At 35.1% G+C, this 27,606-nt stretch overlaps 1 protein-coding gene across 1 annotated transcript in view; it reads right to left on the bottom strand.

Moving 5' to 3' along the window:
* Window positions 1-810: 810 nt before the first annotated feature.
* Glg1 (golgi glycoprotein 1) overlaps window positions 811-27,606 on the bottom strand; it is a 29,407-nt gene continuing 2,611 nt past the window's right edge. Inside the window, exons 2-20 of the mRNA XM_045747927.2 lie at window positions 27,478-27,516; window positions 24,853-25,014; window positions 24,470-24,723; window positions 23,426-23,585; window positions 22,114-22,297; window positions 20,427-20,650; window positions 19,371-19,492; window positions 18,826-19,090; window positions 17,150-17,319; window positions 15,785-15,893; window positions 14,911-15,036; window positions 13,952-14,049; window positions 13,032-13,239; window positions 12,567-12,752; window positions 11,449-11,652; window positions 8,878-8,997; window positions 7,718-7,940; window positions 4,752-4,858; window positions 811-4,626 (exon numbers count right to left, since the gene is read on the bottom strand). Of these exons, the coding sequence (XP_045603883.2) occupies window positions 4,462-4,626; window positions 4,752-4,858; window positions 7,718-7,940; window positions 8,878-8,997; window positions 11,449-11,652; window positions 12,567-12,752; window positions 13,032-13,239; window positions 13,952-14,049; window positions 14,911-15,036; window positions 15,785-15,893; window positions 17,150-17,319; window positions 18,826-19,090; window positions 19,371-19,492; window positions 20,427-20,650; window positions 22,114-22,297; window positions 23,426-23,585; window positions 24,470-24,723; window positions 24,853-25,014; window positions 27,478-27,516 (3,126 nt within the window). The 3' untranslated portion in view covers window positions 811-4,461. The remainder of the gene's footprint in view (window positions 4,627-4,751; window positions 4,859-7,717; window positions 7,941-8,877; window positions 8,998-11,448; window positions 11,653-12,566; window positions 12,753-13,031; window positions 13,240-13,951; window positions 14,050-14,910; window positions 15,037-15,784; window positions 15,894-17,149; window positions 17,320-18,825; window positions 19,091-19,370; window positions 19,493-20,426; window positions 20,651-22,113; window positions 22,298-23,425; window positions 23,586-24,469; window positions 24,724-24,852; window positions 25,015-27,477; window positions 27,517-27,606) is intronic.

Raw genomic sequence — 27,606 nt, 5'->3', positions numbered from 1 at the left:
ATATGATGTTCAATTGTAGAAATGCCTTGAGATGATATTACTGTCTCAACATTCTAAAGGAAAATGATGTAATAGATACAGGATAAACATTCATCTAATCATTGCAGTGACATTTAATGACTCAAGTAAGTAATTATTATAAGAATGTGCTAAGCCTGTATGTCAATACTGTATAGCACTGTGTGTCACAGAAGAATCGAGAATTGTTAGATACCATGTTAAAGGAGTCAGATTCATGAAAGATTTTGTTGAGGGACACATGATGATGTAAAGAAACCAATTTGGAAACCAAAATTTCCGATCCTAAAAATCAGAACATACTAAAAACAAAAGAGGCGAATGACTATTAATGGAATAAGGCAGTTCCAACACCAAGGTGCAGCTTTCTATTCCATTAAGTGCTCATGAGTAAGTCTTGTGTGGCCAATACATAAACTAGCCAGAGACATTTCCCAACTTCCTATTTCAGTGACTGGAAAAAGGCCATGGGGAAAAGAACATAAATGTAGTACTGTACACGTTTTGTTATTCATAGTAACTAACCATCTCTCTCCACTGGTTGCCAATTGCGTTATCAATGATAGGGCAGATTTATATCTCAAGTAAAACTCTTAGGATTTAACCATTTCCATTTGTACATGGGAGGGAAGTTGCATGCAAATCCTTCTAACCAACCAAACACTGGGAACAGCACATCCGCTTATATGTAGTTCCAGTCTTACATTACTTTTTAAGTAATATTTGAAATTTTGCCACGAGACATAGTAATATATATATATACAACAATTATAGAAAAATTACATGACGCCATTCAGTACTGCTGTATATTTTATTGTAATCTAAAAATACAATACTGTATTGACATAAAACCTATTAAACACTTATGATTTTAATCTCTGATTTTATCAATTCTTGATTTCTGAAGAATTTGTCCTTTACTGTAAACATTTAAAGTTTTGTTCACATCTTGAGATTCTAATCTGTTCTATAACAAATGTTTCTTAATTTTACTTTTCATTTCTACCATATGTCTTGTAATACAGTATAATAGACAAACTCTTGAATCCTTATTGTTACTATTTTACTATGTATAACTGGTGTTAATTCACACACTCACTTCTAACACTGAAAATATTTTGAGAATGGTAGATAATTATGTTAAATTGGTGCAATGTTCAATGTAAAATTATAAATATCATAAAATACTGCAATACAGAAATGTAAGAGGAAGAATTTTGATATTAAATAATATATATATAATCATCTTGTGACCTTTACCCATATTTTAGCAGAAAGGAAGGAACAAAACTTGTTCAACATTATAGCTTCCTACTTTAGGCCACCATATAGCTCTGTAAAAAAAAAATAATAAGGGCTCAATTTTTGGGGATTACAAAAGGATTAATTACCACTGGATTTATTTTGTGTGAAAAGATAAGAATATGAGAGAAGTAAACACAGAGGAAAGTTGTAGGAGTAAAGCAACATGATAAAAATAATACATACACGGGTAAGAACCGCACTACAGAAAATGGGAAACGGAAGTTTTAAAAACTGTGGGAGAGTTTATAGCAGTGTGCCATAAAGGTAAGCACTGCACAGTGATGTGTTAATTATGTAGAATAATTGCTTATAGAGCCATCTAAAGAACCGAGATATATATTCAAATTGAACATTTAATCTTTTTGCCATTTTTGCATTAATATTTTTATTAATGCAAATGAAAGAACACACAATTCCCATACATTTATACCAAAATATCACACAAAAATTAAATTATGAGCTTGACTGAAAAGACAAGTTCTTCTGTTGAAACCAGGTTCTACTTGGGTAGAACAACACCTAACTGTACTGTACCTTGTTTTAGGCAAAAAGAAAAATATTTATGTTCAGGAAATTGATTTCAGTATCGAGTGGTAAAATTACAAAATTAGCACATGGTTAAATTATCTTGCATTTAGCATCTACATATTGTACCTCATGCTTTTGTGCTGTCAAAAATCATTACACAGAATTAGCACTGACTGATTTTACCTATATGCACTCTATTACGACTCATTATATAGCACCTTCCAATGATGCTGCTTATTTTGACTAATTATAGAGAATATATGTAAACTGCACACCACCAGTGACCACTTAAAATTAATCGGCAAATCAAAATAAGAATCGGCTCCTGTTCATGCATATTATGACCTATGATCACCCAAATGAACAGCTTACACTTTATCCAGTGATTGTGACACAACATATCCGTATCAAATAATATGAAAGGATTATTTAGTTTTTAAATCACAGAGATTACGATGCAACATGCATGACGGGAGAACAAATCACCAACAATAAATTTGTGCCGTGTTATAAGTCTCATACCCAACATTATTATAACAAACTAATATACAATATATTGTATTTAAATATAAAGCACGAAAAAGAAGAAATTATATGATTTTATACACACACACACATACGCACACACAAACAAAAAATATCCCAGCTTAGCTGGAGCTGCAAACTCTCTAGTCACAGGTGAATCATTTTAGTATATAGTCCTGTGCAGCTTCAAAACTATTCCCAAGAAAAACGCAAATTATTTGCAACAACATGAACTTTTGCATTATAATTTGCTCTATTATATAACCAAGACAATCTTACCTTAACAATAAAGAGCAAATATGAACAAAATATATGTATAATACTTATTTCACCCGGTCTCTTAACCACAAATTCCTCTAATCTATGAACTGTATGTTAAGTGGAATGTTGTGATTTGGGTGACAAATATATGCCACATGCCTCAAGTTTAAATAAAGTACTGTGTAATTTGCCAAAAATGAAATGTTGGCAAATGTACAGTACGGGGAGAGTAGATAATATTTATCCATTATCACGTCTTAGTTGGGAATGTTGAAATATGGTGGCCAATACATCATGTTAAATAGTAAAAACAACAAACTATATTCCACAAAATCTTATATTCTGACAGGGAAAAATCTCTGCCTCAATTTGTTCTCAGGTATAAAGCAAATTGTTCCTAAAAAAAGAACAGTAGCCATAAAAGTACAATTTCTTTTCTACTATTAAAATTTTCCATTACAAAAATAGACATTCTACTAAGTACTAGCTTCTGAGAATGGACTCAAACTAACAGTCTATATATATGGCATTAAATATCGGTTGTCTTCCAAGTCTTACTGCTCACAATGAATGGTATTCTTCATATAATACAAGAATAAAATTAAAAACAAAAGTACCATTTTGGAAATGTAAAAGAATTATTTGCACATACACAGGCTGTACTTTATACTATACCATAAAAATGTTGTATATGAATATATCATTAAATTCTCTTCATTTCATAACAAATCTAAATCATGTGATGATAATCCCACTCAAATTAAAAAAAAATAAAAACTTGCAGAAATGATATTCACCAATCACACAGTTTCAAGTACACTGCAATATTTCAGAGATGGGGCAACTTAATCCTTTTCTATCTACAAGTCCCAGTTTTAAAGAAGCATTACAAAAATTAGACTTTTATGACTCGACTGAAATAGCTTGCTAATCCTGCTGTTTCCTGCATGCTGGATCTTCACAACATTGGAAGTTAACTTTAAATTTAAGCAAAAATTTTAAATTTATAACCAATTCTATTTACAATTCCATAATAACCAAAGGAAATACTAAAAATATTCACATAATCACTGTTCCAGATCAAGTTACAAAATAAAGTCAACTTCAATTAACCAAATTTCAACAGTAAATTATATCAATTTTGACATGAATTTCTTATATAAATTTTGTGCCACATTAAGAAACGTTGCAGTAATGAACATGATTGATGGTCATACCTTTGGTTATCTAATTGTAAAATCTAATTATGGCTCTATTGCCATTATTCATGTTAATGAGAAATGTGTAAATGTAGACAAGTAGTGACTTTAATCTGCATTCATAGATCTGATAACAATGTCTAATGCTTGCATGTGAAATGGATGTTTACTTCAAGAACACTGAGGTATAATTAAGAAGGCAGAAATATGGTGAATGAGCAATTTCAGTACTGCACAGACATGCTTAATAAAACAAAACATACCATCTCGCTAATATACACAAATCTTGATTTATTTAAATGAATTCTTGCTCTACTTCTAGCCTACTGATTGAGATGGACTCTTCTTATTACCTTCATATGCAATATCCTGTATATCCAGGTACTGCATATATTGCCAGATCTTCACAGCATCAAAATAAATCACCAAAGAGCCCTTGGATAACAAATTTAAATGTAAAAATGGTAAAACCTTTTTCTTTTACAAGTCTGTTACCTAATCCCCCTTCGCAAGCATATTATGCTCCCAACACATGTATATTTGATGCGTTCCTCTCAGTGATGTAGTGTGGAAAGATAAAACAAATATGTTCCATTCAGGCAAGGAGCTAAACCCTGACTCATCTTTATCTATCCTTAAGCAATTTGTAGCGTTTTGTGGCACGTCCACAAAACAGGCCACCAACAAAGATGACTCCAATTAGAGTGATCAACACCAGCAGGAGGTAGTTCCTCTCAGGCGAGCTGGAAACGTGTACCACCAGCTCCCCAATTGTCTTAACATTCGTCAGCTGTTGAGAAGAAAAACTCACTGTACAACAAAAGTAAACAATTCTGATCACACCTTAAGTGCCTTGACCAAATCTATCCCAAATTAGGTCCAAGAGAAATTGATATAATATTATACTGTACTTACTTTCATAGCAGCACTGTACATCTCTCGGCGTTGTCTCAGCTTCTCACGACATTCCGTTTTCAGACCATTTGGATTTCGCTCTAGGACATCCAACAAGCATGACAGATCTGTCGGTAAAATTATACGTACTTTATTACTACAGTTACTTAGCAACATGTGAATTAATGCAGATGATGAGTCACAATAATGTTGCTTACGACATGAAGACTTAACCATACACCAGAAAGAGAAGAGACGACAACATTTCGGTCCGTCCTGGACCACAATCGCCTTTATAATGGTCCAGGATGGACTGAACCGTCATTGTTTCCTCATTTTCTGGTGTGGTTAAGTGTTCATGTGAATTATTACTTTTAATAAAAATTTGGTTTTGTGAGTGACACCCTATTTCTTCTCAAGATAACATTTTTCTCTTTATTGGCCAAGCAGGCAACCCTCTACAACAGAGATTTTCAACCTTTTTAAACTTTTGGCATACTGAAAAGGTGCAGAAATTGTTAAAACACACCATAATTTTTTTTAGGGAGATTATATATATATAGTATACAGTATATATATAAACACTTTGATCCGGGCATGACGCAATGCTGCGTCATCCACTAAAATAATCGCCAAAAATCAGGTTTTTATCCGATTTTTTTGGGACTGGTTTTAAAATGCGTGCCTATCGTGATGGAGCAACCTCAGTGCAGCAGGTAACTGTCAACAAGCCGAATGCAATCTGTGACTACAATACAAACATGAAAGGTGTTGATCACTTTGACCAAAGTATCTAATTTTATCACTTCACAAGGAAAACTCACAAATGGACGAGGAAAATTACCTTCTATTTTGTGCAAATGGCTATCTACAATGCTTATGTGATGTACAACTACTACACAACAGATAGAAGGACTCTACTAAACATATGTGGGCAGGAATTGGGAGTGTAGCTGGAAAGCGTCTGGGCGCTCACTCGCGGCTAACGCGTGGCCCGTCTTCAACTCGTCGGTGGGTGGAGCGTGACCAGGTTTTTTATTTTATATGCTAATATTCCTCTAGAGAATTTTATTGCGAACCGATTGATACCAAAATGAAAGACCTAGGACGAAAATTGAGGTGACCAAAGTGAAAAGAGTGAACACATTTTATCGCTTTTCCTCGCTCCTTGGTAACTCGTTCGCACTTTCTCTGTTTGCTGCGGGTAATTAGCTGGGCTTTTGGAGTTTGTATGCATTTAGTGCTGTAGAGAATTCTATTGTGAACACAATGATACTAAATTTAATCTCGTAGGACGAGAATTGAGGTGACAAAGTTGAAGAGAGTATACACTTTTCAGAATTATCGCGCGCTCCCGTGAAACGCTGGGACCCACATCGCATAGTTGAGGGGTGGCGCGGCGGGTGCGTCAAAGTGTTAAGATTGTTTAAACATTTAATGGCTAAAATTCTACTCACATATATATTTTTTTTAATATTGATTATGGATTTCAAAAGATTGGTTTTAAGAATTACTGTTCATGTCTTATTATTCTAATTTTTTTTTTACCTTCCCTCAAACTCCCGAGCCACACCTGGGGGCCCTTCACAGCACACTTGGTTGAAAATGCTGCTCTACAAGGTGGAGGAGAAACTGTGTTAAAAAATCAACCCACTCCAAAAGTGAAATGACCAAAAGGTAGAAAAGTTGCAAAACACCATTTTTCTTCACGTATTGTTTAAAGATCACCAAATCTGCTACCAGAGTGCCAACAAACAACTCGTTCCCTATTCCCCTCCTTGTCACAGATATCAGGTCAGGTTACATGAGGCTCCTGCCAGACACACACTGGACAAGAGTAGGTGTCTCACTGTCTCACCTGGCACCCTTTATTTGATAGACGGCTTTTGCTGAGGCCACTTCATACATTTAAGTTGGCACGGCTGCCTTTGGACCTAGTCCACACATTTTAGGTCATGCCTAGCACATTTTACAAACATGTATGCTTGACACTTTGAATGTCTCTTGCTACTTTAGTCTGGTTTAGCTCTTGTTTCAGGGATACCTTCCATGATGCTGCTAACATCACCATTAACATCAAAAGTTTATCTTCTCTGAAATTTTTGAGTGTGTTCTTTTTTGTATCTTACCCTGCCATGAATAGCAATTTCAGACTTTAAACTGCCAAATGAAGGCCTGTTGAGAGGAAGATATAGTTAGTTTAAGGTTTCTTCAGCATTACCAGATGATTTTATCATTCCTGAGGTTTGGCACAAGTTCCTGGGTCCTGCGGTCAGGGTTTCATCTGTCACCGGTACACTAATCCCCTTAATTTTTAATTACATGTTTCTTCAGTTTCTTGTATAATCTGTGTTTTATATCTTACAGAAATATGTTGTTTTGCCACTATAAGGCATCAAGGTGAATAAGCTCCGAGAGCCACTGAGAGGGGCCAACCGAGAAATACACCGCTGAGTGTAATGAAATCCCCCTTCCTGGGTGGCTCCAGTGGCTGCCCATTACCACCCTCCTATGCTGCTCTTCTTTCTAGTGTCAGGATGTTTGTTTTGGCTTAGGAGTCAGATGGGTGTTTGGCCAGAGCCCTGTGTGACCTGGACCCCAACCTGGTTAAAGTAATACATGCCAACTGCTAATGGCTACAATATGAAAACAAATTAATTACTAAAATGAATACACATTATTTTAAGAGCCAAACTTACTTTATATGTGCTAGTGATTTTATTCAGAATCACATCCAAAACATATACAAATGCAGTACCAACATGCTCTCATAAATCAAAAGAAGCTTCAACTGAAGTATTAATAATAAGAACAAACTTGATTCAGCCCATTTGTCTCAGTAGATCAGACAATTTAATGACTGATTAATACGCATAGGTCTACACATACTTTCCAAAGAAGATCTAAAAACTACAGTATTTTCAGACAGTCTTAAAAATATCCTTATCTGAAACAATAGAAATAAGTTAATTTGACAAATTACTTACGATGACCCTTTTCCTTGCCGTCACAATATTTACTATCGTCTATGCCACATGCTTCATTGAGAACAGGATCTACGTGGATATCAGCTCGCTGAGATTCAATTATGTGTGCTACATAAACTTTACATTCTTCAGATTTGAGCTTGCTGGCATCAAAATTTAGCTTCAAACACTCCAGCATGTGCCCTTCAGTATCATCGAGGTGGTCCGAACACAAGACCTTCATCTGAAGAAGAAAAATACCTGCTTTATGAAGTTCAATCTAAAACCAGTAGATGACTACGTGGAAAGCAAACAAGAACTTGCATTTAAAATGACTGCCCTTTATGGTGCAAAAGGAATACCAAAGTTCAGTAAAAAAATTTCTGTATTTCTTTCAGAAAAAATACAAACAAAATTCTAATCCTTTTAGTTTGGCTGATTGGGATGGAATATGAAGTCAACATTTGTTCGAGGGATAATTTTCACGTTAACTATTTTTTATAGCTTAAGCATCTGTAATATCTTCCAGGTCTATAAAAGTCCTCGGAATTGTGCATGCCATCAATGGTTCCTAGCGTTGGCATCAGTAAATGGATGGTGAAGCACGTAACGTAGTGCCTATCTTTTATCAAGGCCCAGGAAGGAAACTAAGGCTTTCAGGAGTTTTTTCCATTACAGCAATCAATTGCCATGGGTCTCTTAGTGTTGAATGAGGACCATAAGGACTCTTTAGAACTGGAATATTATGGGGCACATCTAGTCTTCCACAGGCAGGTGCACCATTAGACTATCGCTTGAGGGCAATGGAAAAAGTTTCAGGATTAATGGAGTGCATGGAGGCAATGTGGGTGGATGATGGGAACTCTGTGCATGGTCAACTGTGGTGGGTAATGGGAGTGGATGGTGTGCACGAGTGGATGATGGAAGGCCTGGTACAACTTTCAAAAGCTTAGCAATACCTTTGGATATTGCACCTTTTGAGCTCGAGGAGTGATTGAGGGGAACCCCTCTAAGAAAAATACAGATTTGAGTGTAATGATTTTTTTTTTTTTTTTTTAGGATGGTCCTCAATGGCTCCCCACAGCTTACAGCACTGGTACTGCCGAGCCACATTCATTATACTGTATCAGTTTCCCGTTTCTACACCTGCCCACATGCAACAAGTAAGCTAAGATTCTTACATCATTTTTACACTTGTCTTGCAGCATGGGATCCATCTTATAGTTGAGAGCAGCAGTGCGTGCAAGGGACATGATTTGGATCTTGCACGTTGAGCTCAATTTGTGGTCAGGTAGCTGCTTCTGCAAGATATAATTATAAGTTCATTAAAGTTATTGTAAATATTGTTAGCATTTTAAAAATATGTAAATAACATGTACTGTATTTGAACAAAAAAAAATAAAATTGGCATTTAAACAAAATAAAATTGAAAGGCTAATTTATTCATATTTACTAACTTGTAAAAATCTGTTGAATCCCTAGCATTTTGATGTGATGCAAAAATTTACTTTTTTGTTTTCTCATAATCTCAATCTCTCTCTCTCTCAAAATAAATAAATATATATATATATATATATATATATATATATATATATATATATATATATATATATATATATATATATATATATATAATATATATATATATAGCAATTTAAAAATATGGGGAATATATGGAATATATGGAAAGAGGGGAAATGCCTGTTGCGTCTTGGGCACTAGTCCAACTTCAGAGGAATTTGAAGAAGTGTTTGACTTGCAACAATGATCGAACCCGTCTGTGACATTCATCAATGTTTCCCATTGTTGTGTTCTTCAAGAGATCCATAACCTTTAAGCACCTTTTTGCATTATTATTTTTGTATCAACCCATGTATATCTTGTAACCATCAAATGCATAATAAAGCACAAAAAATATTCAAGGAAGGGGGTGGTAGGAGAAAAGCACACAGAAACTGTATTGGAGGGGATCTAAACATTCCCTCTAATGCGTTATGCGTGGTTTCCTCCGAGGCTATGGGTCCCCCTTCTTCCAGCTAGAGGTGGTACTCCCTTCATATATATTATATATATATATATATATATATATAATATAATATATATATATATATATATATAATATAATATATATATATATATATATATAATATATATATATATATATATATATAAATATATATATATATATAATATATATATATATATATATATATATATATATATATATATATATATAATATATATATATATATATATATAATATATATATATATATATATATATATATATATATAATATATATATATATATATATATATATATATAATATATATATATATATATATATATAATATATATATATATATAATATATATATATATATATATATATAATATATATATATATATATATAATATATATATATATATATATATATAATATATATATATATATATATATATATATATATATATATATATATATATATATATATATATATATATATATATATATATATATATATATATATATATATGTCGTACCTAATAGCCAGAACGCACTTCTCGGCCAACTATGCATGGCCCAATTTGCCTAATAAGCCAAGTTTTCATGAATTAATGTTTTTTCGACTACCTAACCTACCTAACCTAACCTAACCTAACTTTTTCTGCTACCTAACCTAACCTAACCGATAGAGATAGGTTAGGTTAGGTTAGGTAGGGTTGGTTAGGTTCGGTCATATATCTACATTAATTTTAACTCCAATAACAAAAATTGACCTCATACATAATGAAAATGGGTAGCTTTATCATTTCATAAGAAAAAAATTAGAAAAAATATATTAATTCAGGAAAACTTGGCTTATTAGGCAAATCGGGCCTTGCATAGTAGGCTCAGAAGTGCGTTCTGGCTATTAGGTACGACATATATATATATATGTCGTACCTAGTAGCCAGAATGCACTTCTAGGCCTACTATGCAAGGCCCAGTTTGCCTAATAAGCCAAGTTTTCATGAATTAATTGTTTTTCGACTACCTAACCTACCTAACCTAACCTAACCTAACTTTTTCGGCTACCTAACCTAACCTAACCTATAGAGATAGGTTAGGTTAGGTTAGGTAGGGTTGGTTAGGTTCGGTCATATACCTACGTTAATTTTAACTCCAATAACAAAAAATTGACCTTATACATAATGAAATGAGTAGCTTTATTATTTCATAAGAAAAAAATTAGAGAAAATATAATAATTCATGAAAACTTGGCTTATTAGGCAAATTGGGCCTTGCATAGTAGGCTGAGAAGTGCGTTCTGGCTACTAGGTACGACATATATATATATATATATATATATATATATATATATATATATAAATATATATATATATAAAAATAAAGATAAAGACAGACTATTTAACAAAAGGGGACGCACCAGGGGACACAGGTGGAAATTGAGTGCCCAAATGAGCTATAGAGACGTTAGAAAGAATTTGTTCAGTGTCAGAGTAGTAGACAAATGGAATGCATTAGGTAGTGATGTGGTGGAGGCTGACTCCATACACAGCTTAAAGTGTAGATATGATAAGAGCTCAGTAGGCTCAGGAACCTGTACATTAGTTGATTGACCGTTGAGAGGCAGGACCAAAGAGCCAGAGCTCAACCCCCGCAAGCACAACTAGGTAAGTAACTAGGCAAGTACACACACACACACACACACTATACAATGGGGATCTCAACAGAGTCTTAATACAAACCTTCAGACAATCTGTGAGTAAGCCATTGAGCTCAGTACTGGTAACTTTCTCCATTTCAAAGAAGTTGTTGCAAAACTTGCCCATGTCATGTCTGCAAGCCTTAAGGAGATCTGGGTCGAGGCGAGTATCAGTTGTCTGCTCCACCATCCGACGAATAACAATTGACCGACAATTTCCATCAAAGTTTGGCTCCTCTTTATTGGCCTACAGAAAAAAAACAAATTATTATTGTAATTGTTGCTATAGAATTTAGGCATTAGACCAGGCAAACTTGTAAACCAAAAAAGTGTTTCCCAATAAAGGCAGTAAGAAAAACTGTACATTACTGTATGTCAAGCTTTAAATTATCCAATTTGTGTTAAGTGCCTTGCTTCTTCTAGCATTTCCCCAAAATAAGGTACTGTACCTGCTACTTGCTTGAGATACAAAAATGAAGAGAAGGCAAAGCTTACCTCAAAAAGCATAGTCTGATAGTCAAAATTAAACAAATGGTGATGGAAATAACTTCGGCATCACATTGGGAAAAAAAGAATCCCTTACATCTCTACAGCGTTAGTGTGACAATGGTTAACTAATACAGTATCGTAATTCGCAAAGCAGTCAAGTGTATGAGTACTGATTTGCCCTAACTCTAGTACAACAAGGATTTTTTTTGTAGGAATGTGAAACTTGCTTCAACCTGGTATCCTCTGCATTTTAGGAATGCAGGAATGATGCCAACACCTGCCCAGGTCCCAGAAAGCTAAGGTATATTAGTATGGTTGTGAGTAGTGTTAGAGGAATAAATCAAGGGACGAATGTAATAAAATTAATTTTTCTGGGTGACCCTCAATAACTCCTTGCTACATTAGGCTCTGTACTACTGACACACAATGCTACCAGGCCTCTGGACTTAGAAAGGCCTACCCAAACATTAGGAAAAGAATTTAGAGTGCTCATAGAGGTGAATTCAACCCACATTCACGGTTAATTTTGCTCTTTTTGGGAGGGAATCTGGAAACCATAGATCTTCAGTGCAATCCCCCACCCCTCGATCACAGAGGATGCAATGCTGATGAGCAGAGAGAGCATCACATCCCTACTACGAGTCACATACTTCAAACATTGTGTAAGCAAACCTTTAAACAGAAAAGGAGCTTCTCAGAGTTCACATCATGACAGTATTGCATGATCATCTGTTTGCATAACGTCACCAAAACCACATCTGTGCCAGGGTCCATTTGCTCCTCTTGCTCACGGGCAAATAGCTGCTCATGGCACTTCTTAGTCAACTCCTTCTTGTGATCACGTAGACACTCAAGAATCTGAAATTCAATAATGCTTTTCAATACCTGATAAAATTGCACTAACATGTACTTACAGAGAAAATTGGGAAAAAATCCTTTATTCAGGTTTTGGGTTAAATTTCTTCACATTCACTTGGACCCTTATGGAAACTCCAATTATTCTTCTTTTTACAGTTCTACTGTACTATACTTCAATTTGTATTAAGTATTAAATGTTCAACTTGGAAATACAGCTGCAAAACAATCACACACTCGAATATTAAGAGCACAGTACTGTAAATAAGTTTTAAGACTCACTGCTCCTTTACCACGCTGGATGCCTTTGCAGAAATTGTTGACATCCTCTTCGCAGTCATGCTGCAATTTGGGATCCAACTTTATGTTCTCATGGCGTTGCATTAGCTGCTGGCGGAGTTGTTGCCGACAGGCCTTCGAAACGTGGTGATTATCATTATTTATAATATCGTTCCGAACAACTGTGCTCAGACAATCTATCACATCAGCCCTGTAATGACCAAAATATACAAAATAAACACACACACTAATACATATTCATAATGCTGAACCCTGAAGATGACTATACTTTAGACAGTACATCATCATCTCACTTTCTCTTAACCGGAAAAGACTTTTATTTGTCTTTTACAAAATCCATTCATTTCTTCATTTGTCATTAGCCCGTTTTCCACTTTCATGGGGAAGGGGGAAAGACTTGGATTAGTTTGACCAAAGGATTTGGTAAGCTGGAGAAAGAAAGATCTGGAAAAATGACGTGGGAACACTGAAAACTTTGAATGACATAAGAGGATAAGGAGGGAACAAAACGTTTAGTGTTAAGCGAGGATGTTGAGCGAATAAGCTTTATGTTGGTGGAATAGTGCCTCATCACTGGAGGATGAGGAGATGCTAATGTTTTGGTATTAGAAGCTGATGGAATGCAAGGCAACTGTTTCTTTATTAATGGCTAATGGTCTATGTAGCTGCAAGCTATTAGAAATACTTGTTTACAATTTTGATTAAATAATGGGAGTATATAGGATCTGGGAGCATTCATTCTGCAGGATTATCAAGGAGGCCAATGTGCATGGAGTAAAGTAAGACAGTTTGTGTATACCTTATATATAACTGCATTCTGATGTAAAGAGATTTTGAATAGTGGTACCCTCTGTCAAAAAACTGATACATTAAAATGATGTAAAAAAGAAAAAAAAACTCACTTGTTCTTAGGTTTTGGCCGACTACACAGCTGAGCAACATCTGCTTGGCATGCCTCCTTAAACCGTGGTGAGAACGTATAGTCTTTCAGGGTTATTAGCTGAAAAATGACACACACATTACATCATGGGCAAGGTGTTTAACCATGCTGTTCCTAAATTATAGGTTCAACATATAATCTTACAATTTTTCTTTAGTCAATGAAATACCATTAATGGAAGTATTTGCAGCAACAATGTACCTAAATAACTAGTAATTTAGGTCAATGGGTGATGACAGAGGCCCACAATACATGGTACAATTAAATTATTATGTATTCAGTATTTGCAAAATATTTATTGAAATATTTTTTTAAATGTGAAGAGTGTAAATGCTGTCTATATAAAGAAATGTTATTCTCAAATACTACCCCAAAACGAAAAGTTACATTGCAACCTATGTCAATGAAGCATAAAATTACTAATTAGTTTGTAATTGATAGTTTGTAGCAGCATAGCATTACATGGCATTCTCAATTATATGAAGTACTGCCGAGTCAATGGCAATGCCATTCTTTAACTTTCATAGACATATTAAAACAAAACAAAAAATGGTTTACACAATTAGTCTCCATCCTGCTTTCTTACTAGACTAAAAAGTGAAATTTTTTTAAATTTCCAAGATTTCAAGATTCCAAGAAATTTCCCTTCTGCTCCCATAAAATATTGTTCCCCTCCACAATCTTGGAATGATGTCTAGGTGAAGCAAATATGGTGATGTTAATTGAGGGAGGAGGTGGAAGCTGAGGGGTCCTGATTGATATAGAGGAAGAACACTAAGTTTTGAATTTGAGCTGTTTTTAGATGCCCTTTTAAAAGTCTGATAGTGATAATTGTTTTAAGTACTGTATCTTGTAATTCTTGAAAACCTGCAAATACACTAAAAATATCATTCCCCTACTAAATACTAAAAATTTTCTTACCTGGAAGTGCTCAATTACAGCTCGACATTTTGGGTAAAGTTTCATCGTTTCTACATTTTTATGATGAATAAGACACTCCATCAAGGCACCATCATCACCTCCAGGTTGTGACTCCTCTTTACACATCTGACAAAAAATATATATTATATCCATTGATATTATCTATTTACATGGACTTCTTACAACTATTTAACATTAATCACAAATATTATTTGTTGTAACAAATTAAACAGTTATAACCAAATAACTTGTCAATCATTAATCTATTAAGTCAATCTACTAAGATTAACTTATGTACATCTCTACATTTAAAATCCAGAAGCCATTCTAGATAAGTTTGAATTTTATTTACATTTTTAACCTAATTAGCTGGGACTAGCAGGTGCTATTCTGACTGAAACAAAATATTAATATAAAAGAAAAGATGGACTGGGTTTAACTCCTGGGAACACACATCTGGAGAGGAAGGACCGGATTAGAATAACATCAACTCCTTATTAAGCACCCAAGAGAAACAAGTGTTACAAGGCCGAGGGACATGCGCCTAGTGCTTCCGCCTGTTCACAAGAGCCACACATTTTGAGGGTTAAGAGTAAAGTTTGATAGATCAACATGTGCAAACAAATAGATGATGGACTGCAAATACATATTTTCCAATGTGGAAAAATTGAGTTACGGTGTGGGCCACACCACACACACTAAAAAGTAAAGAGACGACGACGTTTCGACTTGATATTGGTCCAGGACGGATCGAATCGTTGTCTCTTTACTTTCTAGTGTGGGGTGTGGTCAACATTTTTCAGCCACGTTATTGTGACTCCTCATCTGCACTTGAGTTACAGTACTGTATATTGGATTGGAAACGAATGCTCACCTGAGGAATGGCAGCAGCACACTGAATTGTCAGCTGTGCATTAAGCTTAGTGTCTTTTGCTTCAGCCTCTGTGTAGTTGCTCACTGCATCTTTACACTCCTTATTTAACCTAAAATTAAATATGAAGTATAAATACATACATTAATATAGCAAATGCTGTTTATTCTACAAACTGTATTCCCACAAGTACTAAGGCTAAGCTAAATATGGAGAATGCCAATTAATTCAGTGTAATTTACAAAGTGATCTTTGATCATATTACCCCATCTTGTCTCAAATACATTCATTATTGCACAACAATCAACTTTACCCCAGGCATTAAATTCATCACCAGCTTCTACCACTTCTCCATTCTCCTGATTTCACATACACAGTTCACTTTTCTAGCACCACCATAACTTTACTGTGTCCACAATATACACTTTCAGAAGCCTTCGCTTAAATAATACTTTTCTCTCCATCTGTATACTGTACATTCAAATTTAAAATTATCCATTTATTCCTATTAAACCATTCTCTAACACTGATCTTAACCACTCTCAGAAATTTATCCAGTCTGAAATTACCATGTGAACTTTACACAATCTTGGAATGCTCCTAATATCAATATCAATCCAAGCATTTAACACAAAAGTAACTCTTTATGTACAATGCATTTCAGAAAAATAGTTTATGTATTTAACAACCACCCAACCAACTACAAAGTATAACACTCCACAGTCCCTTTCTTCATTTTATCATACATTTCCTCCAAGTCCATAAACACCATGTATACCTTACAATCTTTCTCACGTGCCATTTACACAAGATATCTCTTGTGCAAATATCTAATATGCAGGCCTGCATAATCTAAATGGGGGCCTAAGAAGAATAAAATATAGCTGGAGAATAACACTTCAGGTATTTTTGGTATCGCTTCTAGATACGAATCCCGGTATCCTACTTTGCTTAGTTTGAACATTCAGACATTGAGGTTCATCTTAAGATTTGTACTAATCATGACTTTTTTGCATTCAAATATCATAGGTATCATTATGTATATCCTCGTGTTCAAATTGTATAGCTATAGATGACTTTTTATTGCATAAATCTTTAAAGCCATTGTCATATACTGTGTATCATTATGGCATGTGGGTAGATAATAGGCCAGGACATGTTTTGATAAGGAATAAGGATATCTGGATTCTTGGTATTTCCTTTGGAGGGGAATTCAAAGGAAAACAGACAAGTGATATAAATTGACTAATTGATAGAAAGATAACTACAACATGAGAAAATGAGGAGGAAGAGAAGGAAGATGTGGAAGATTTGAACAATGAAATAGAAGAGGATAGACAAAAACTATAATACAGTCACTGCTCTTACTTCTCAAGGTTTTCTTGAAGACAAGCAATTTCATCTCCAGGTCCAGTTTTCTCAGAACAAAACTGAGCAAGATTATCCATGCAAACCATCTCTATCTCTGGATGCAAGTCCACATAGGCTGCTCTCTCATGCATCACACGTTGAACCTCTTGCATACAACTGCTGCTTAACTGTAGAGAGAACATACACGGTCTCGTAGGCAAAAATAAATGAACCCAATTTGAATATATCATCATACTGCATAGTTCAGTTTTGTTTTTATAGTAAAAAAACACTAACAAATGATGAAGGGAATTACAAATTGCTTTGAATTTAAGTGTAATTAACCATCTGTAAATACACTGATAGTAGACAGGTTGACTTATGTATAAGTACTGAATATAGGAAGGGCTTCTAACCTAAATTTTAATTCAAATTTCATCATTTGTCAAATAAACATGACAATAACAAATTGAATCAACAATGTCACACTTTGGGAAACCAATTTCCTTCAATACTGTGACATCATAAAAGTATTTGATACTTTTGTTCTGTTAATACCAAGGAATTATTTATGCAGAATGTTAGATAGTTATTATTAATATAAATATAAAAATACCTAAATTACTACATTACAAAATGTCATCTGCAGTTCCAGCAATTACAGGTACCAAAGTAGACTGCAAACTGAATTAAGGTATGGTTATGACACAAAACAGATAGTCAGCATATAAAAGTTGTAACGTTAAGAGTGGAGGTAAGTATCACAAGAAGGCACCAAGCAGGGAAGACGATGTCCCAAGACATCTATTTTTCACTTTAAAGAGGGCACGCCATAAATTTAATGAATACGTGCACCTTGTGAAGACCTAAATCAACTTTCAAAATACTCTTTTTATCATACTGGCTGTTTTTGCTATCTCCAGTTTTGTCATTTTTATTTTTTAAGAACTAGTCCTTCACCTTCTGGAGGGTTCCTTTGATAAATTGACACTTTAATTGTCCAGCCAGGGATGAATTATGTATGCTTTGTCCTGTTGCTGATGTGTGATGTTAATTTTGCGTTATGTGTCTCGAGAGATTGATCTCATTATCAATCCTTGGTCCTTAATTTCTTGTTCCAAGGCCCAGCTCTCCCAGATCATTCAGAGGGTTATTCCGTTAGGTCAGCCCAATAAGCTTTCCCGCACTAATAATGTGTGCAGATATGCCACCATTTCGGCTTTCTTTGCTAATATGTCTATGGCTAAAATTTAGATTGGGGGTTTCTAGTGGGTCAAGAGGGCATTGGCCACTCGTTACTTGTTTCATGTCTCATTCTCACTCTGCACTTGGGTGGGTGATGTGTATCATCTTTCCAGTCTTAGTCTTATGCCAGCAACTTCTAACGGTAAGACCGTTTGGTTTATCTGCTTTTTAATTGCTGAATGTGTCCACTAGCAATGCCACTCATTTTTGTAACTGTAGCTCTGCCCTGTTCTCCGATTTCTTGTTCCAAGAAAACAAGTCTGTTAGGACACTAAACTTCAGGAGAAGTTTAGAGTCCTTCCAGACTCTAAACTTTTCCAATTTAAGAACTAAACCTGTAATAGTTCTTGTCTGCTAAAGCAATCAATGATAATTATTGGTATATTTTATTGGAACCCATTTATATACAAGTAATGACATGAATGTCTATTGAATTTATGAGCTCTTACCCTTAAATTCTCCTTTGGATGGTAAACATAACGAAACAGGCAGGGAAGAACCTGAGCTCCTCTTTGTACATTTGTATTTGGTGGATTATCAGCCCAGTCTTTCTTAGCCTTGCACAGCCTTACTGCATCATCGACACATGCCATGTGAAGTTGGGGATCCAATTTCCAGTCTCGAGACACGAAATACTGTATTTCCAATAGAGCTGCTTCACATGCCGCAGGCATCTCTGGGGAGTCGATGTGGCGCATTAAGCATCGCATCACTCTGAAAACATTTAATTATTTATTTATGTGACTCAAAGCACTCACTGACATTATTAAATACATAAATCCTTAAAAAATCTGCTATCATCACATGATGGTAAAATGGAAAAAAACTACAAAAATCAATAAAATGGAAAAAAATTACAAAAATCAATAAATGTAAACTAAAGCAAATATTTAAGTTTTATCTTCAATATCAGTTAAAGGATTATATGTTTCTACCCTTTCATTTAAAAAACTGCAATATATATACAAGTGTTTGAAAATAATTTATTACATACCTGGCATTTCCTCCTCTCACATCTTTACAAGTAGACTCCACTACAGGATGGCAGGCCTCGTGCAGCACCGGATCCACACGCCAATCCTCACCAACATCCGACTCCTTTACCACTGCCTCTAGCTGAAATATTTAGATCACATAAAAGCATTAATTCATACTACTAACAATGAGGTTAGAATGTGAACATACTTAAAGATAGATAGATATAATATTATATATATATATATATATATATATATATATATATATATATATATATATATATATATATATATATATATATTTATATATATTTATATATATTTATATATATATATTTATTATTATTATATAATATATATATATATATATATATATATATATATATATATATATATATATATATATATATATATATATATATATATATATATATATATATATATATATATATATATATATATATATATATATATATATATATATATATATATATATATATATATATATATATATATATATATATATATATATATATATATATATATATATATATATATATATATATATATATATATATATATATATATATATATATATATATATATATATATATATATATATATATATATATATATATATATATATATATATATATATATATATATATATATATATATATGAGAGTATAAAAGACACATGTGTTATGTTGTGCAAGTACAGTATATATGTGAATGTTAAGAGAAAGCTTCACATACAAACGTTTTTTATGCCCTAAGAGTTATGACATTCCTCAACAGGATTTCACTTTGCATGAATATTCCATTATGGTGCCTTTTTGAGTTATTCTTCCAACACCTATAACTTGGAGAATGGAAACTATACTTGTGACCATGTTTACTTGCTCTCACCGTCTAGAAATTCATTCTTGCCGACAATATTTCTATATTATTATACTATGTAAAAATTTGCAAAGCCCACCATTAATTCACATCTACTGTAGTACTATGCTGCACAAGGTATCTTTACAGCTTGAATACCTGTAAGTTAACATACAGGATGAAATGTTGCTTACCTCCTTTCTACATTGGTCTGAGACGTGCTTGCGTGGGTTGTGGATGCGGATTTTTTTCATAAGGCAATGCAGTGTGCGTCCACCAGTTTCAACTCCTCCATTGCAAAATGAATCTATTTCATTCTTGCAAGACACCATCAGGTCTGGAGACAGCTTGTAATCCTCCATCAGTTGTCGACGGTGTGCAAGCATCTCCTCTTTGCAATCTCCATCAATAGTTATTCCTAATCACAAAGAAATTTAAAATATTATAGAGTACACTACATAATTTTATATATTTACACAATAAAAAGCTTAAGCAAATAAGCATAAATCTGAGTCAAGACATTAATACAAATAATTAACAAATTTGCAAATAAAAACAAATTGAATAATGAAGAAATTTCCTGGTACAGGAGCTAAAGGACCAACCACACATTTTAGGCAGAACCAACACCTCTTAAAAAGGAGAACAAATTTTGCTCTCTTGAGATTACATTACCAAACTACAGTACTTATAACACATCACATGATAGCTAGAACAGATGAATTAATAAAACCAGCTTTTGTTTGTTTTTTGTTTGTAAAAGGTATCAAAATTAACTTGGATGTAAACCTTCATTTTCTTTCATTATCCAAGGAAATATTTCATCCTGTGTTTAGTGACCAGAATGCAAGTATTCAACCACAAGAGTCCTACAATAAATCAAAGCCTGGTTGAACCCTTCTATGCCACAAAGAGATGGAGGCTACACAAATTATGCCAAGTCAAACTGGAATAGAGGATGAAGTACACCCTAATCTAAAGGCAAAAGCCCACTGCCCTGAGGAATTAACGCCAGGATTGGGAAAACAGCAACCAAGACCCCTCCGCAAGAAGCCCTGCAACACAGGTACCTGTAGTCGACGAAGTCATAGAATACAGGTACTGTATTTATAAAAAATACACGAAATAAGCACAATTGGCCAGGAATTTGATGTATTTCAACCACAATTTTTTTTTAAATATGTATAGGAGTACTCCCAAAATCTAGATTACATAATTTCAGACCTGACACGGTTATATGTGATATACGATAGAGACTTCTGGAAATTTTCCTTTTTTTTTTTTTGCTATTTATCACTAAATTTTTGTATCATCAATTATCATAGTGAACTATTATTTTTATTTTATAATGCCATTTCGCTACCGTCATGTTCCTTTCATTGCTGCTGACCTAATTAGTGGGTTGGTTTTTGATCCATACGAGTTTCCCAGCCACAAAGAGAGGGAAGAGCAGAGACAGTGCTTGTACCCAGTATGCTAACTTTGTCAAAGGGAATCCTGTCATTTTCACTGATGCCCTATACATCCAGGTATGGCAATATGAAGGGAGCTATGAGAAGTGTAAAACCAAAACATTATCTTTAATTAATAAAACTTATTACATAATTTTTTCTTTCTACCTTTAATCTTTTAGCATAGTTATAATACAATGTTTATCATTTGGTTGTGCCGTTGTAAAAATACACGTTCTATCATTTGGGGTTAAGGGAAAACAAAAAGTCCAAATGAAGTAGGCAATAAATACCTTAAATCAGCAAAACTGCTTATATAATAGATTCCTAAAAAATCTTCAATAAACCCATTCTTTTGCATTTCATTCTATCAAGGAAACAATTATATAATGCACTCTTTGCAGAACATTAAAATACAGTAGCCGAATACCTTTTCGAAGAGCATTTTCAAGGCACAGCAAAATGCGCGAGAGTTTCACTTCATGGATATCATCAGAACTTCCCTTGCGACAGGAATTCTCGGAGATGGCACTCCTGCAGGCTCTGACAATTCCTCGATTCACACGATAGTCTTGCACTGTCAGCTGTTGTCGGCGCGATATCTGATCAACACACTAAAAGAAAAAAAAAATTGTTACCATTACTGTAGGAGCTCGGTAATTTTGACGCCAATAACCCAAATCTCTGAGTAATCTGAATGAATCCATGTTCGAGTTATGTGGTTACCACTTTCTTACAGTAACATAAGAATCAATGTTAAAAATAAAGCTCCATCAGCCAGCACATAGAACTGCAAGACGGGGAATACACATGGACACACAAATAAATGAGCAAGAAAACTGATAATAGAAGTCATTGAGAGAGCAACGTTAATGTTGAAAAGATATAGAAACACACTTTACTACCTCAGATGAGAGATTCTCCACATGACCAAACCTATCAACCAATTATCAGTTATAAATTAAGATAAAAGAATGTTCCACATCTGGGAGGTTCCTTTGATAATAAATTGAATAATGAACTAGTAAAAAAAACTTAAAAATTTAATGATATAAATAACACCAGTAAATGAGTAAAAGTCAATGTATTTCTTTTCACTGACCATTCAAAAATGGTCAATGTAAATAAACTTATCAATAATATAAGGTGCCCAAATTATATTTCACTGGCTAATCCTCATCCAAAAGCCTCGAAGTTAAGAATGAACTCAGAATTCATCAAGGGTGTTTGGGAAGACTGATGTAAAGATGGTGGTGGTGGTGGTAGTTGTGGTGGTGGAGGTGGTGATGGTAGTTGTGGTGGTGGTGGTGGTGGTGGTGGTGGTGGATGTGGTAGTGGTGGTAGTTGTGGTAGTGGTGGAATGGCAAGAAGGTTGGCAGCCTCACTGATGATAAAGTTCTTGTGTTTTTCTCTGCTTACTTGATATATTGTCAGGGAACCCAAAAAGTTATACTGCATAAAACACAGCAGTTATTGTACTACACAGCACAATAATGAGAGGAACCTTAATTTTGTGATCACATGTATATTCTTCATATAAATGATGCTCCTTTGTTGACTATATTGCTCAATTTCAGTAGCAGCCAATTTTTCTATATGTACAATATTAGGTATTTTAGTTTTCAATTAATATACAGAATGGTACAGGTAACACAATGTGTATGAAAACAAAAATAATTAAACTTTACAAAACAATAAGGTATCCCCATCAAGAATACCTAATAAACATTTCTATATAGTACCTCCTTGCTCATTCCCCGTTCAGTCTTATGTTTCATAAGGCACTTGTAGACACGACCCTCTCCAGACCGTATATTCTCACAGAATTTTTCACGGTCTTCACGGCAGGCAAAGAACAATGCTCGATCAAGGTGAAAGTCATCTGACTGGAGCTCAGCTAATCTGCAATACACAAAGTAATATTATACTGAAAGAAAACTATGACATTGTCATGCTGGTGAAAGAACAGAAGGTAAGAAAGAGAATTAAGAACTGACAACCCACAAGAAGTTGACATAATGGTACAAGAGATTTATTATCATGATAAACAATACTGTATTTGACAGTCTTTACTGTCCTCCCTTGGATAAGAGTGACCATGTCCTTTTGGAAATAAAATATGTAATGTCTTATACAGTGGAACCTCGCTCGTATGACCCTGTTCTCGTATTTTTCGGTACTCGTATTCAATTTCTCAGAAAAATTTGATTCGGTACTTGTTTGCCTAGGTGCTCAGAGTTTGTTCATACACGTACGGGTCTACCGTGAGCATGGCGCCTCAGTTTACCAGTGTCTCCTGCCTAGTGATGATCGTGCTTGAATTCTTTGTGAAGGATTTCATTGTTTTTATGCTTTTTGGTTTCTGAACATAAAAGTTCTTATAATATATCATGCTATGTATTCCAAGAAAGTCAGTGGTAATGTTCAACCTAAGAAAATAGTTGTAAGGATGTCGATAGAGGAAAAACAAGAGATCATTCATAGTGAGACAATGTGATGTCTCACTACAGACAAGTGTTAAAGCATGGGAAAAAACAAGTGTCTATAGAGAGATTCTTAGTAAGACAAGAGAGCAGTGAGCCACAACCAGGTCCTAGTGGTATGCCTGCAAAATGTAAGAGAGACAGTACACCAGAAATGTCATCACTGCTGTTATAATGAAGCTTATAAAAAAAATTGTACTGTTAGGGATTTAAATAGAATCTCTAATAGTGTAATATATATAGGCTATGGAATTTGAAAAAAAAAAAAAAACTGGCTCATCATCATAAATTAATTACACTTACCTAAGAATCTGCTTGTGGCACTGGCGACCAAGCTGCTTATTAGGATCTGGTGGATTAAGCTGACTAGCATGGTTTGTAAGACATTCAATGGTGGAGCCCTGGGAGTGAGGCTGACCTTCGTGTGCAACATCCACACGACCACATTTGAATTTTTCAATCTCCTCTTTACAGTTGTTTACCATATTCTCCACATACCGAAAATCACTAAAGACTATTGCTGCTAGGCGGAGAAGGTACTGTCGACAACGCTCGTCCTGCAAATGAAATTCAGCTTCGTTAAAGGAAAATAGCTTTTTGTACAGTATCCTATTTTATGCATTTCAGATTTTCAGCCAAATCTTAAGATGTAAATCAGAAGTACCAAAAGAGAACTTTTAGGTAACCTTAATCTGGTCCAGCTTTTCTGCCATGCAGGATATGGTGTGGCCTGGAATAGATTGCGCCTCACAGTCGGTAAACTGCTTGAGCTCCGTTTCACAAACATCTTTGGCCAATTCTTCTATACGGCCACTGCGTGTCAGGTTCATCTTGTAATTCCACAAGAGCTATAAAAACAAAGAAAATAAAACAAAATATCACTGGTGAGGAAGTGTTTAATAAGCATGTTACAATTCGCGCGCGCACACACAAAAAAAGCGTTGAATGTAATGAAACGATATTTTCTGGGTAGAGCCCCGGAGGCTCCCTGGAGTTATTGGAATGTTATTAGGTAATATTAGTACTTGGCTTCAGAAAGCCCATTAGTACTGGGCTAATATTAGTAATGGGCTGCTAACCATCTATATAACACAAGAACGATCTGAGCATGGTATGATGACATGTTGCTTGTTAGCTTTTTTTCTTTTGGGGAGTTTCTCACCTCTGTTCGGTCTCAGGTTGCAATATTTCTACCAGGTGAGGTCTGTTTTGAAGCGCCTATCTTTCTGGGTGCTCAGCCCCGGTCAATGGCAGACATGAATACTTTTATACATAAAAGTTTCATTGGCCATTGCTCCGTTCGCCTCTCTGAGGGGACCATGTTCTGGCTAGTGGTCCCCGGTAGGCATTTATTTATTTATTTATTTATGTATTTATTTATACATACAAGAGTTCTTACATTCTTGTATAGCCACTAACATGCGTAGTGTTTCGGGCAAGTCCTTAATCCTATGTTCCCGGAATATGACCCCACCAAATCATTTAACAACCAGGTACCCATTTTACTGTTTGGTAAACTGAAGATACAGTTAAGGATTGACACCCAGTAATTCCTCCCTGGCCAGGATACGAACCAAGGACAAAGCACTCACAAAACGCCTGGCGAGTGTCTTAATCACTACACCATAGGGACTGCTAAACAACTCCATAAGACTGAAGCCCAATACTAATATTAGCCAATATCAGTCCAATAGCTTCAGGGAGCCAACGGGGCCCTCCCCAGAGAAAAACATTAAATATAATGAAATGCCTCTTTCTAGTGGGGTTCTTGGTGGCTACCTAGTGTCACTCAATTCAATTCATGCCAGTCTCTTCAGAGTAAACGTAAGCCTAACAGGCATCGGAGATCAAAACCTGGCCCCTTCTAAAGAGGCATAAGGAGCAGAGGATCCTAGATCACCCAACCAAGAAAATGCCACCAAAATAGTGGGAAAACCAAAAACATACGAACATGAAGATAAACAAAGCACAGAAAATGATACACCAGAACCTTGAGATTAATAAACCACCAAGTCATCAAGTTCTCTTGTTAGTTCCACCTATGCACCACCAGGTGGAGGTGCACAGGTGGAACTAACAAAAGAAGCACACCACCTCAATCCCTCTAGCCTTGATACTTAGTCATTTTGCTTCGTTATGATCATCTATGATGTTGCTGTTACGCTCCTCATTCCTACCATCTCTTCAAACCGTTGTTATTCGGGTAAGTGTTGCCATCATCTTGAGGTTATCTTGAGATGATTTTGGGGCTTTTTAGTGTCCCCGCGGCCCAGTCCTCGACCAGGCCTCCACCCCCAGGAAGCAGCCCGTGACAGCCGACTAACATCCAGGTACCTATTTTACTGCTAGGTAACAGGGGCATAGGGTGAAAGAAACTCTGCCCATTGTTTCTCGCCGGCGCCTGGGATCGAACCCAGGACCACAGAATCACAAGTCCAGCGTGCTGTCCGCTCGGCCGACCGGCCATCATGGACACTGTTTTGGTTTGCAGGGGCCATTTGCTAGTGTATTTGCTCTATATTTTAGTGTTTGCTTCATGAGATGTGTGTTTATTTATGCCTCCACTTCTCGTGTGTGAGGGATTAACTGTTCACCCTAAACTGGATGTGCCTCATTTTGTCCCATTTTCTATGCTTTGTTTAAGTTGCTGTTTGTATGTTTTGGCTCATCTATCTGTCTGCTGGCCCTTTCTTGGTTAAGGTAAATTTAGGATTCCCTGGTGCTTACACCCCTTTAGAAGGGGCCAGGTTTTGGTATCTGGTCCCTAGCAGGATTACAATGACTTGCATGGGCCTGGCATCGACTGAATTGGATGGAGCTATCCAGGTAGCTGTTTAGCCAATCACTCTACATCTATATAACACAATAGCAATAACAGGGTTAAGTTTTAATTAAAAGATAAGCCAATCAACTGCCAGAATCATTTTGGTCACAGTTCACCTATTTCCAATCTTCAATTGTACATTTTTTTTAGTTTATTTTCAACCACGTATGTCCATACATTTACAAGGCTAGCCAGGATATGTACATTTTCTTCTGTTCTCAATGGTCAGGGTTGCAGATTTGTAAGACATTATATAGTGTCACAAGTTATTAAGCACTCTACCACAGAAGGTGACTGTAGTGCTTTGACAATACTATCCAACATACATACGATACATACATCTATGTCTGTCCTACATAATCAGGGTTTGAGACATGTTCTCTTACATATAGCACAGTTGGTTACAGCCAGTGTAGGATATACAGAGCAGTGCTTAACATAGTATTGTTACAGTATATGCAATAACAATAATTAGGTTACAACTTACATGATTGCATTTATCACTGATGACTTCATGGATATCTCTCTGAAACAAATAAGCAGACAGTAAACTTGTACTCATGACAATTTAATATTCATAGTTATCAGTAATAATCATAATTTCCACATTTTGCCA

The sequence above is a fragment of the Procambarus clarkii genome, chromosome 24, assembly GCF_040958095.1.
Source record: "Procambarus clarkii isolate CNS0578487 chromosome 24, FALCON_Pclarkii_2.0, whole genome shotgun sequence".
In the NCBI taxonomy this organism is placed as follows: Eukaryota; Metazoa; Arthropoda; class Malacostraca; order Decapoda; family Cambaridae; genus Procambarus; species Procambarus clarkii.
This window is presented reverse-complemented; position numbering and strand designations above follow the sequence as displayed.